At 50.4% G+C, this 14,003-nt stretch overlaps 1 protein-coding gene across 1 annotated transcript in view; it reads left to right on the top strand.

Annotated features, from left to right (window-relative positions):
* The first annotated feature begins 333 nt into the window (after nt 1-333).
* MAST2 (microtubule associated serine/threonine kinase 2) overlaps nt 334-14,003 on the top strand; it is a 69,327-nt gene continuing 55,657 nt past the window's right edge. Inside the window, exons 1-3 of the mRNA XM_069981178.1 lie at nt 334-583; nt 5,582-5,729; nt 6,131-6,273. Of these exons, the coding sequence (XP_069837279.1) occupies nt 455-583; nt 5,582-5,729; nt 6,131-6,273 (420 nt within the window). The 5' untranslated portion in view covers nt 334-454. The remainder of the gene's footprint in view (nt 584-5,581; nt 5,730-6,130; nt 6,274-14,003) is intronic.

Below are 14,003 nucleotides of genomic sequence, written 5' to 3' on the forward strand. Positions count from 1 at the left end.
CTATATACAAGCAGAATAGGTGAAGTTGTACTGTGCAGTGTTCCTACATACAGAATAGGTGAAGTTGTACTGTGCAGTGTTCCTACATACAGAATAGGTGAAGTTGTACTGTGCAGTGTCTATACAAGCAGAATAGGTGATACAGAAGGGACTATTGAACTGCGCAGCTGCTTTACTTATAGATAGCATAGCATTTAGAAGTCACGTGACACAGCTTACCTCATTGATAGTACAGTTACATGGGCGGGGTAGTAATCGATGTGATTGACAGCTAGTAGCAGCCAATAACCGCTAGGCTCTGTCTCTCAGTCTTGTTGCTATGTGATGAAGCTCCGCCCTTGCAGCAGTCTGACAGGAGGTCGATATAGTTCCGGCTGGCGGGCAGCGGAGTGATCGCTTAAGATCCGGTAGAGACATGGTGGCCCCCGGCTGATCTCGCACACTCGTTTTAGCAATGAAGAGAGCCCGGGGGGCCCAGGACAGGTCCCAGCCGGGAGCTGGCAGTATGGAGGAGAGCCGGGCGGCCCCAACATTGCGGCGGAGAACGCTGGGATCGGAGGAGAGAGCGGGCAGCAGAGAGCAGGTAACTCCCAGCGTGCACCCCGAGCCTGACGGGAGTTATCCTCCTCAGTCATCACCCGGGGGAGGGGCTTGTCTGAGGAGCTGAGTCCTCAGGACCCCATGGGGACAGACTCCATCACCATAGCCCAGACCCCCTATAACTGGGAGCAATGACCCCCCATAGCCCAGACCCCCTATAACTGGGAGCAATGACCCCCCCATAGCCCAGACCCCCCTATAACTGGGAGCAATGACCCCCCCCCCATAGCCCAGACCCCCTATAACTGGGAGCAATGACCCCCCCCCATAGCCCAGACCCCCTATAACTGGGAGCAATGACCCCCCCCCCATAGCCCAGACCTCCTATAACTGGGAGCAATGACCCCTCCATAGCCCAGACCCCCTATAACTGGGAGCAATGACCCCCCCCCCCCCCCATAGCCCAGACCCCCTATAACTGGGAGCAATGACCCCCCCCCCCCCCCCCATAGCCCAGACCCCCTATAACTGGGAGCAATGACCCCCCCCCTATAACTGGGAGCAATGACCCCCCCCCATAGCCCAGACCCCCTATAACTGGGAGCAATGACCCCTCCATAGCCCAGACCCCCTATAACTGGGAGCAATGACCCCTCCATAGCCCAGACCCCCTATAACTGGGAGCAATGACCCCCCATAGCCCAGACCCCCTATAACTGGCAGCAATGACCCCTCCATAGCCCAGACCCCCTATAACTGGGAGCAATGACCCCTCCATAGCCCAGACCCCCCTATAACTGGGAGCAATGACCCCCCCCCATAGCCCAGACCCCCTATAACTGGGAGCAATGACCCCCCATAGCCCAGACCCCCTATAACTGGGAGCAATGACCCCCCATAGCCCAGACCCCCTATAACTGGGAGCAATGACCCCCCATAGCCCAGACCCCCTATAACTGGGAGCAATGACCCCTCCATAGCCCAGACCCCCTATAACTGGGAGCAATGACCCCTCCATAGCCCAGACCCCCCTATAACTGGGAGCAATGACCCCCCCCATAGCCCAGACCCCCTATAACTGGGAGCAATGACCCCCCCCCATAGCCCAGACCCCCTATAACTGGGAGCAATGACCCCCCCCATAGCCCAGACCCCCCTATAACTGGGAGCAATGACCCCTCCATAGCCTAGACCCCCCTATAACTGGGAGCAATGACCCCTCCATAGCCCAGACCCCCTATAACTGGGAGCAATGACCCCCCCCCCATAGCCCGGACCCCCTATAACTGGGAGCAATGACCCCCCCCCCCCCCATAGCCCAGACCCCCTATAACTGGGAGCAATGACCCCTCCATAGCCCAGACCCCCCTATAACTGGGAGCAATTACCCCTCCATAGCCCAGACCCCCTATAACTGGGAGCAATGACCCCCCCCCCATAGCCCAGACCCCCTATAACTGGGAGCAATGACCCCCCCCCATAGCCCAGACCCCCTATAACTGGGAGCAATGACCCCCCCCCATAGCCCAGACCCCCTATAACTGGGAGCAATGACCCCCCCCCCCATAGCCCAGACCCCCTATAACTGGGAGCAATGACCCCCCCCCCCCCCATAGCCCAGACCCCCTATAACTGGGAGCAATGACCCCCCCCCCCATAGCCCAGACCCCCCTATAACTGGGAGCAATGACCCCCCCCCCATAGCCCAGACCCCCCTATAACTGGGAGCAATGACCCCCCATAGCCCAGACCCCCCTATAACTGGGAGCAATGACCCCTCCATAGCAATGACCCCTCTATAACTGTGACCCCCCCTATAACTGTGAGCAATGACCCCCCCCATAGCCCAGGCCCCCCTATAACTGGGAGCAATGACCCCTCCATAGCCCAGACCCCCCTATAACTGGGAGCAATGACCCCTCCATAGCCCAGACCCCCCTATAACTGGGAGCAATGAACCCTCCATAACCCAGACCCCCCTATAACTGGGAGCAATGACCCCTCCATAACTGGGAGAAGTAACCCCCCCCATAACTAGAAACAATGCCCCCCATAGCTACTGCCCTGCCTCCCCCCCTTACCTCATAACTGGGAGCAATGACTCCCTTAAACCTATAGCCCAGCCCCCCTGTAACTGTGAGCAGTTTTCATCCCTGTAACTATAGCCCTGACACCCCCCTCCCTATAACTGGGAGAAATAATCCCAGGATGTAGTAGTAGGAGCTCAGTGATGATGATGATGATGTAGTAGTAGGAGCTCAATGTCGATGTAGTAGGAGCTCAGTGATGATGATGATGATGTAGTAGTAGGAGCTCAATGTCGATGTAGTAGGAGCTCAGTGACAATGATTATGTAGTAGTACTAGGGGCTCAGTGTCTTGGATGTGGATGATGTAGTAGTAGGAGCTCAGTGATGGATTAGTGTATGTATGATGCTGTTGCTTCTCTACTAGGGGATAACATGATACTGTCTTCAAGCACTTAAAACACTATTGGCGTCTTTCTGTGCCTGTTGTCTTTGCCCCATGCCATGTGTTATAGTGTGTTTGCCCTAATGCTATGTATTATGGGTCACTGTGTGTGTTTGCCCTATGCCATGTGTTAGGGGTTACGTTGTGGGTGTTTGCCCTATGCCATGTGTTGGCGGTTACGCTGTGAGTGTTTGCCCTATGCCATGTGTTAGAGGTTACGGTGTGGGTGTTTGCCCTATGCCATGTGTTAGAGGTTGCGGTGTGGGTGTTTGCCCTATGCCATGTACTGTGGGTCACTGTGTGTGTTTGCCCTATGCCACGTGTTAGGGGTTACAGTGTGTATTTGCCCTATGCCATGTGTTAGCGGTTACGGTCTGGGTGTTTGCCCTATGCCATGTGTTAGGGGTTACAGTGTGTGTTTGCCCTATGCCATGTGTTAGGGGTTACAGTGTGTGTTTGCCCTATGCCATGTGTTGGCGGTTACGCTGTGGGTGTTTGCCCTATGCCATGTGTTGGCGGTTACGCTGTGGGTGTTTGCCCTATGCCATGTGTTGGCGGTTACGCTGTGGGTGTTTGCCCTATGCCATGTGTTGGCGGTTACGCTGTGGGTGTTTGCCCTATGCCATGTGTTGGCGGTTACGCTGTGGGTGTTTGCCCTATGCCATGTGTTGGCGGTTACGCTGTGGGTGTTTGCCCTATGCCATGTGTTGGCGGTTACGCTGTGGGTGTTTGCCCTATGCCATGTGTTGGCGGTTACGCTGTGGGTGTTTGCCCTATGCCATGTGTTGGCGGTTACGCTGTGGTTGTTTGCCCTATGCCATGTGTTGGCGGTTACGCTGTGAGTGTTTGCCCTATGCCATGTGTTGGGGTATGGGTTGGCAGTGATAATGTTTAGCCTCCAGTCTGCCCTCCTTTTCCAGATTCCTATGTGTTGTACTTTGTGATACAAGTGAAGGTTGGTGAGACGCCTCTGAAGCCGCATGTTCATGGTGGTCATAGGTAACAGCAAATGCCTTCAGTCGCCCTTCGTTCGCCTCTTATTTCTGTGGAGCGTTTGTCCTTGATGCAGTGATATCTGTGCAATATGTTCCCGGGTATACAAGAGCCAAGCTGAGAAACTCCATGTAATCCATATAGATCAGCCAGTTGCCCTTGTTGGGGTTTACTATGAGGGCAATCTGGCCACTCCGTGCAGCCCCTCGTGGCTCTTCTCTGCCCCATGTTACATCTGATGATAGAAGAGCCCTGATTGGGAGCTTCTTACCAACTCTGCTGCTGTGGTGAGGATGATAGGTGGCGTAGTAGTGGCCTTGTTTCTGTCTTGTTGCAGACAGTACACAGGACTCCTGCGGTCCCTGTGGTGAGGATGATGGGGATCGCTCCTGTATTTGCAGTACTTTGTGAGGATTTGTAGGATCCGGTGGCGGCGTCTATGAGAAAACGTCCGCTATGTTCCCGTCTCTTATGGTTGAGGTTGTTCCTGTTGCCTGGTACCTTGCTTCTTGTTCACACCCCGATTATGTGAGTGTTTATGGTCTCCTTGTCTCCTCTGCAGTGATGACCACTATGACTCCATTACAGGCACCGTCACCCAGCTTTCCAGGTGCCCAGCATGGCATAGAGCTGTATTTTTCTTTATTCTTACCCTCTTGTATTGTAGTTCATGACCCAGGAGGTTCGGGATGAGTGGTTCTTCCTGGTGTATTGTGGGAGGACACATCTAGAGGTATAAGATCAGTCACCCCCCCCCCCCCATCCATTTTGGAGGGTCTGTGTTACATTGTGTGTGAAACAGCTGGAGGTAGGAAAGGGTTAAGTGTTTACATGACGCAAGACGCCGCCTCTTGGAAGGAGCGCAGTCCCACTGGCACGTGTAGTATTAAAGCTACGTCCAATGCAGGGGTGACTGTGGGAAGCTTCTGGCGTTAGCAGCATGTCTTTTCCATCTATCCCTGTCTGGAGCCACTTATCCTCCTGGTTGTAGTCGGCATGAAGCGCCTCCTACAGTATAGATGCCACAATGCATCCTAATGTAACCATTACACTCCTGGAGGCTGAGATGTGTGGAGTTACCCCCGATATATCCTCCCCCCCCCCATATGGATGTTCCCTATGATCCATTCACGCCGGGCACCACGTGGCTGCAGCTCAGGGATGATGACTTGCGGCTCTATTATCTGGAGGATTATGGGATTAGCAGATGAAGGTGATGCTCAGCAGTGATTACACGTCTGGCGACATTTACACCTCATATCCCTGCTGTATAGCCTGGTGCAGGATGTTTCCCACTCAGGGGAGCTTACTGGGGCGCGGTGGATGGATTATGGGGGGGGGGGGGGTGTCTGCCTTGTGGAAATAATGGTTGTCATTTGTTGTTAAATAACGGCTGGTATAAATAAAAGCGACTGTCATTTTGACGGTTGTTAAGATGGCATGTTCCCTCTATGCACCGTAACTGTGTCAGTCTCCCATAGTCCTGACTTTTTCTTGTTTAATGTGACTGCTGCCCGTCAGGGTGCCATGTTTTGGAGCAGATCATGTAGTAACCCTCCTATCCTCTTGTATTTCAGGATATCACTCCTCCGTCCGCTCCGCTGCTCTTCAGGAAGCTTAGTAACCCCGACCTCCATTCCTCCGCTGCAAAAGTAAAACTGCACCGACAGCTGAGCCAGGACGATTGCAAACTGCGGCGCGGGAGCCTGACCACCTCCATGACAGGTGAGTAATCTGTGGATGATGAGTTCATGTGCCACATACAGACAGGACTCTAAAAAACTCGGACACGTTTCCTCATCGAGATGCTGGGAACCTGTCTTGTCCTGCTCTGCTGCATTGGCCTCTGTAAACTAAACAGCAATGGCCACAGACTGATTGCAACAAAGCGATTACTGATATGTAGAGAGAAATGTATGCGCTGATGCTTTGTAACAAACTTGCAGCTGTGAGCAGCATCAGTGTGGGAAAGCTGTGATGTAGAAGCCGCAGTCGGGATACATGGAGATGTGTAGTGTCACCCTAGATACCCTGTGTCGATCCGGGCCTTTGCACTTGCGCCCCCCCCCCAGCCTCACTGTTCGCCTCAGACCCTTTGTCTTCACGTTTTTTTCCTTCTCTCACAGGGAAGCAGCTGCTCCCGCTCTCCAGCAGTGTGCACAGCGGCGTGGCTCAGCTGACATGGCAGCCACCAGGAGAGTCGTCCAACCTGGTCCGGATGAGGAATCAGTCTTTGGGTCAGTCTGCGCCATCCCTGACTGCTGGCCTGGTAAGTGCTCTCTGGTTGCTGCCTATTCCCCCCCCCCCCCATCCTGTGTGATATATGGACAGATTCTTGCGGTGGGGTAGGGGATGCGGCAGAGGTATAACAGGGACGCAGGAGGAGTGTTATGTAGTGTCAGGCGTGTTACACGCTTCGGTTACCAGCTGCACATTGTCTTGTGTTTCTGCTCTCGTACAGTACATCAGCAGTACGCTAGCCTAGACTCCTTGTCCTTCCTTAAAGGGGTTATCCAGGCTTAGAAAACATGGGAATGCTTTTCTTGCAGCACCACTCTTGTCGTAAGTTTGGGTGTAGGTTTTGCATCTCTGTTCCATTGAAGTGAATGGAGCTGAATTGCAATACCGCACACACCCTGAGAACAGAGGTGGTGCTGTTTTTGCAAGAAAGTAACTGCTTTTTCTAATCTTGGATTACCCCTTTAACATGTGTATAAAGTTTGTATGCTAAATTCCAGGACATTGAGATGTGTTGATGTAGTGAGCGGCTCCTACGAGGCCGCGGTGTCGTGTGAGGGGCTGACGTGATGTGTGCGGGTTGTCAGGTCACGGGAACACAAGTCCTGCCAGAAGCATCTGCTCTGTGCCAAGGGAGGAATAGAGTGATCCCAGATCCTTCTGTTTCCTGCAGCTTTAACTCCGAAGTGTCCAGACATCCTACAAATAAGTGTCCCATAGTGAACCCTCAGGGTTATGTGGTGAGGAGATGGGAGGTTCCCTCCTGACTGGCCGCGATGCTCTGCATGTTGTGCTGACTTGTGTTGTGTTTTTGGCATCTCTGCAGAACGTTGCGCTTTGGGAAATCCAGGGAAAAATGTTTTGATTGCTGTAATAATGGGATGTGGTGGAATGCTGCCCCCTGGTGTCTATTTAGAGGTAAGGCAATACAGTTAACAGCACGTGACCTAACATCATAAATCAGAGTCCACTGTTCCAGCTCACAGGGAGATCAGTGCTCTGGCTGCAGCCTGTACCCCTCCGGCCCTGGAGGTGACACATCCTGGGGTCTGCAGTCTCTGTGGTTATGTTAGGTGTTCCTGGGCACCTCATCTGCTCAGGGTTGCTGTGTTTCCATCTTGCTGGTGGTCTGGATCTTTGTCCTCCATAATTCTATTTAGCAATGAGCTTCTTCTTCTCATTATTTTTCCAGAATTAAACACCTTTACTATTGGTATCTGGGGGCATACAGTACGGTACGTTCCTGTGTGTCATCCTCAGCAACGGCCTGTAGCCCCCAGTGACCCCACTAAGGACACTCACCACAATAGTGGATGGAGCATTGGTGGATCCCTGGGTGGGGTTTCTGAATGGTTTTAGTGAGAATTTGTGATGTGAATACAGACTAAACAGCGGTGTATTCATTGTGCTTGCTATTGGCGCTTGTTGAACAGCCGGACTTAAAGCATATGCAGCGTTACAGACATTGCATCTGATAAAAATATTTATCGATACTTTATGTTAAGCTGCATAATAGCGCAGCTTAATATAAAGTACAGCGCAGAGACCACGGCCGGCAGCTAGCTGAGCGCCGGCCGTGTTCTCTGTGTGCTGCCCCCTGGTGTCCCCTCCTCCGCCCGCGCGCTCTCCGCTCCCGGTGGCGCCAACTTCAAATAACCGGCACATAGCGATCGCTAGTGCCGGCTATTTTACAGGGTAGATGCCGCTGTCACAACTGACAGCGGCATTTAACCCCCCCCCCCCCCCCCCAGAGCCACTCCATATACAGCAGAAGTCTGCTGTATATGGAGCGGCCCCCACTGCTAATGACTGCAGCCCGCGATATTACGGGTGGCAGTTATTTAACTATTCCCCCGCCGCGGCTGCGTCCTTCCAGTCCTGCCCCCCATTGTCAGCCCCGGCAGCCACCTCTGCACCGCCAGTCCAGCCCTTCATCCACCCCTCCCCTCCGTCCCCTGGGACCCGCCGCTGCACTTTGCGGTCCCTCACACCGGCCAGTCCCCTCCCAGCATACCTGCTTGTGCACAAGATGGTATGCTAGGAGTTGTAGACGCACGGAGGTATGCTGGGATCGGGAGGCTGCTGCTGCACAACTACAACTCTCACCATACCTTCTAGTGCACTACAACTCTCAGCATACCTCTTTGCACAAAGAGGTATGCTGGGGGTTCTAGTGCACAAGAAGATGTTGGGAGTTGCAGTTGTGCAGCAGCAGCCTTCCGACACAACTCCCAGCATATCTCCTTGTCCACTACAACTCCCAGCATACCTTCTTGTGCACTACAACTCCCAGCATATCTTCTTGTGCACAAGGAGGTATGCTGGGGGTTGTAGCGCACAAGAAGGTATGCTGGGAGTTATAACAAACAAGGAAATATGTTGGGAGTTGTAGTTGTGCAGCAGCAGCCTCCCATCACAACAACTTCCAGCATACCTCTTTGTGCATTACAACCCCCAGCATACCTCTTTGTGCACAAGAAGATATGCTGGGAGTTGTAGTGCACAAGAAGGTATGCTGGGAGTTGCAGTTGTGCAGCAGCAGCCTCCTGACAACCACAACAACCCCCAGGATACCTCTGTGCACTACAACTCCCAGCATACCTTCTTGTGCACAAAGATGTATGCTGGGAGTTGTTGTGTTGGGAGGCTGCTGCTGCACCACTGTACCTCCCAGCATACCTTCTTGTGTACTACAACCCCACCATACCTCTTTGTGGACAAGGAGGTATGCTGGGAGGTACAAGGGAATTAAAAAGTGTAAAAAAAAAAACCTAGGGAAATCCTACTGTGCTGATCCAGGGGAAGGCGAAAACCCCTATGAGGCAGATGACAATTAAAAAAATTTCAGAATAAAAGTTCTAATAATCCCCGCCTTTCCCTTTTATTCATGTAAAAAAATAAACATTTGGCATCATTGCATGCGGAATTGTCCAAACCAATAAAAGTAACAAAAAAAGTCACATAAATAAAAATGTGGTGCATGGGGGCATCATACCCACAGTCTGGGTGAGGGGGGGGATGTCATTATATTTGTATTTTAAGTGCTTTTTTTCAAAAGTATCGAAATGGTATTGTATCGAAATGGTATTGAGTATCGGGAAAAAAAAGATGGTATCGGTATCGAACTCAAAATTCTGGTATCGTGACATCCCTACTTCCAACTGGAGGCTCAGGCACCATGTGAACAGAGCGGTAAAGTGAGCTTGCAGTACATCTGCCATGGCTTGCACTTGGCAGGGTTGTATAGCGGCAGCTACCACCAGACAGTGCTCTGTACCGCTTGGTCACGATATAAAGCCATGAGCCATAACGCTGCCGATGACGACAACATGAATAACGTGGATTATCTGTGTCTGTTGTGTGGGATATACTAGGATAAGAGACCGGTCAGTTCTGTGGAAGCAGGATTATAGGTACGTGTACAGATCTGAGCAATGGTGACAAGAGCAGAATAGTGTACATGCCGAGGTCACACCATCTCCAGAACGGCTGGGCTTGTGGGGTCCCAAGTATTTAGTTGGTGGTACCGACCAAAAGTGTCCAAAGAAGGACAGCCAGTGATCACGGGGCTCAAGGCTTATTGATGTGTGTGGAGGAGGGGGTGAAGGTTAGCCCATTTGGTCCGCTCCCACAGAAGAGCTGCTGTAGAGCAAACTGCTGATAAACTTCCTGCTGTGTATGATAGGAGTCAGATCACACAGGACATGGCAGCTTGTTGTGTATGGGGCCCTGCGGATGGGTCAGAGGGCCCTTGTGACCCCTGTCCTCCCCCCAGAAGTGTCTACAATGGACTTCTAGTCTGAAGCAATGGAAGAAGGAACCTGGTCTGATGCATCATGTTCTCCCTGTGGACGGCCGTTGCATGTGTTACTCACCTGGGAAATAGATGGCACCAGGATGTACTGTGGGAAGAAGGCAACATATTAGGCAGGCGGGTTTACTGTGGCCCATGCTGCTTCTCATGAGTCCTTCCTCTCCCTGTGGAGGACATTCCTGTGCAGGGTGACATTATCTGTATATTACAGGATCCTGGCATTGGCATGGTGCAAAGTCCTGGGTGTGACGTGCCATTAGCCCAGGGAAGGGAAGAGGGTAAATCCTCTGGTAACTCTGGAGTTTTGATCATGGCTGCACACAAGTCTGGAGCACTGCCTTATGTGCAGTGTATTGTATTGTTCATTGATTCATGATGGCACGTCCATCTAGATACACTGTGGCACATTTGGAGCAGTGGGAACCTAGCGATATATATATATTAGACAGCCCCTACCCATCCAAAACTCATGACATGTTGCACTCTACTGGATTACACAGGAACGTGAGCTGTCAATGATGAAGATGGACCACACAGTGGGTCGTCCTCCGTACCATCATTTCCAGAACATTAGCATTCTGTGCGCAAAGGCGACTCCATTATCTAATTGGCTTCTGTCCGACGTCTGATCTCTGGGTCATCATAAAGCACATGTCTATTTAACATGGCAGCGAGCAGCTGTCACCGGGCCCCTCTATAGTGTCTGGGATGTGTAAAGGGTAATTACAGCTAATTGTATGTGAGGATCGCCGGGGGTCCGGCATTGTCTGTAGAGCCAGTGTACACAGGACCTGCTGCTATTACCATAGACCTAATCACACAGCGTGGCCACATCATAGACACTGATACCCCACCTTATGTACATGTTACTCATATGAAGAAAGACACGGGAGAGAAAAAGGCCAGGCTGCAGCGCCTCGTGGGATACAGTAAAAACAAGTCAAATTATAGCTCAAGGTGCTGATGAGGATTTCACCTTCAAGCCCCTTGGGCTTTGTGCATATCACCCAAAAGGGGTACTAGGCCTTCAGAAAATACCAGAAAAGGTGCTTCGGTGGAGATTGCAGGGCCGTGAGCCAACTAAGATAGTCCATGCTCCCAGGTAAGTGCCTGTGGGGATAAAGCTAGTCTAAGTGCAAAAATGGTGCATGACTAATCCATAAAGGTTAGCGCTGCTCAACAGACTCAACAGTTAAAAGCAGATAAAAAGTTCAAATATTTATTAAATTGTGCACTTTTAATAACTATTTTAACTTTCTATCTGCTTTTAACCTTTGGAGTCTGTTGGGCAGCGCTAACCTTTTATGGATTAGTCACACACCATTACATGAAGAAAATGCTGCTTGGATAACCCCTTTAAGGGGATTTTATTTTAGGGGTTTTACAATGGGCTACATCTCAGGTTTATAACAAATTCCCCTTTAAAGGGCTTTTTATAACTATACGTTAGACGGTAAATAAAAAAAACAAACAAAGAAAGATTACACTTAAAGGGGAACTATCAGCAGGTTAGACAAATCTCACCTGCTGATGGCTCCATGTGTTGCACGGGGTGCTGAGGATGAAGGTAGGTCTCTCAGTTATAATGTAGTCCTCTGTACGGTAAGGAGCACTGAGGATGAACGTATGTTTCTTAAATTCATCCTCTACTATTCCCGTGCAGTTTTAGTATAGTGCTCTGTACGGTAAGGCTGTTTTGAGCCCTGCCCTGCCCCCAGATCACCGACCCACCCCTTTTAATGATCACCAAAAAAATTGTGGATGCTGGCAGTGGGGGGGATGGATCAGTAGTGGGAATTTACCTTTCCCTGGCCTCAAGACCCCGCCCAAATTAATTTCCCCTGAGTTGTCATGACATTGCCACTGTGGGCTGTGTGAAATAACTCTCCTGGCTGATAGACTGGCTGCTCAGCCAATCAGTGACTGGAATGGCATCCCCGTCAGTCCACCAGCTGGGACAGTTATTTCACATGTCATGTCAGTGCCGCAAATCCCAGAGCCTGGCGTGGGTCCCGCTGCACACCGCAGACACTAGGAGAGGGGCGTTCCTACTCCTGATCAAAATGCCCCTGCCCCAGTCAACTACTAGATTTTAAAAACTGTTGCACTTCTCCTTTTAAGTTAATAAATCAGCTGTCACCAGGAAGGGGGTGACACTGCTCCTCTGCTGTCACCCTTGGCTGTGTCAGGGGCTGCAGAACCCCTAATCTCGGCACTGCTAAATATGGCTATCACTGCAGCATGCTGCTACTGAGCATCCCCTAATGTCGATATAATACATGTCAGCATCAGAGTTGGTGAAGCTGACTGTATCACTAGCGCTGCAGTCCTGGCACAGTATAGCAGAATGTATGGTGACAGTTATCCCTGCTGCCTGCTCTGCTACACTGTGCTGGGGCTGCAGCACTACTGACACACAGCTAAACCACCTCTCTCTATTGCTGACCTGTATTCTATAGACATCAGGGTATCTGCATGAAGCAGCCCTAGTGATATCTGTAATGTGAGCAGAGCCTTGCAGTTCCTGACACAGCCATTGGTGGCAGCAGAGGGGCCTTACATTTTTGGCTGCTCCAGCTTCGTTCTCAGCGCACATCGCTTATTATTCCTGTTTATGCAGCACCCCTCCCTTTATATACACACACACTTTAATAAACCATATACTGCATCTGTCACTATATAAAAAACACTCTCTAGCTGCATTTTTTTTTTTACCTACAAAACACAAAAACCAACTGCCATAACCCTATATAAATACAGTACCACAACATCCCATACACTCAGTATATGATCAGATATCCTTGATCCAGCCCAGGATTTTCTGTATCTATTTATAAAGGCCTCCCCCCCCATTTAACCTACCACCCATCCTAACACTAAACCCCCACCCCAGGTGCTAAACAACTACTAAAACTAACACTATATACAAATATAAACTGAACAAATGTATGTAACAAATAAATAAATGCACACATGTAACAAACCAAACTCAACCTGTATATTCCTATTTAGCTACAGCACAAAACAAAAGACTTAGGCTAAGTTCACACTACGTGTTTGCAATCCATTTTTTTTGTCAATTTTTTGGAAAAAAATTAATGCATGTGTGCATCTGCTTTTATCTTCTTTTTTTTTCTATTGAATTCTATAAAAAAAAAAAAACAGATCAAAATGGATTTTTTTTTTTTTTTTTTAACGTATACAAAATGTAGTCGACCTAATTTTTGTGTATGTTAAAAAAAACGAATCTGTTTTGATCCGTAGTAAACCACTGTATTAAAGGGCCAACGAAGCAAAAGATGCTCCCCACTTCCCAGCATGCCTCCACACTCCTCCTGGGGACAACGCTGATCCTCAGAGCTCCTGCACTTCAGATTGTCCCTCACATACATTTTGTGATAGGAGCCACGTCAAGCCTTCAAGGGGATCCTGATAGAATTCAGTAGGCACAAACCAACCTCCAAATCCCAGCTTGAGTGCTAGTGGCCTTTGGAGAAGGGTTGACTGGACCCTATCTCCTGATTTCCCACATCCCCAAACCCTACTGACTTACCTTCAGAACCGGTGTAACATAAGCCGGAAGATTCCCATGTATCCAAAGATCCTTCACTCGCCATCTTGTCTTCCATTCCTGTATTATAACCCGGAGCTGCACTCACTGTTCTGCTGATGCAGTCATCATGACCTTCGCTTGTGGTCAGTAAATGGGTACAGGTTGTCAGTCATGGCGTGTTCCGGCTGGATCATTGTTTCCGTTGGTTAATACTTAATCATGGTTGCTGTGGAGCAGGGCGCCGCCATGTTGCTGGTCAGCAGACCTCAGTGCAGGGCGCCGTGTCCTTGGGGACCTACCGATCCCTCCGCACCTGTCACTATGTTCCATATCCTGGGCACGAAGGTAACGGCATTATCCAGCAGGCGCTGTGCTCAGAAAGTGGCGGGGTACA

This window comes from Dendropsophus ebraccatus, chromosome 8, assembly GCF_027789765.1.
Source record: "Dendropsophus ebraccatus isolate aDenEbr1 chromosome 8, aDenEbr1.pat, whole genome shotgun sequence".
In the NCBI taxonomy this organism is placed as follows: domain Eukaryota; kingdom Metazoa; phylum Chordata; class Amphibia; order Anura; family Hylidae; genus Dendropsophus; species Dendropsophus ebraccatus.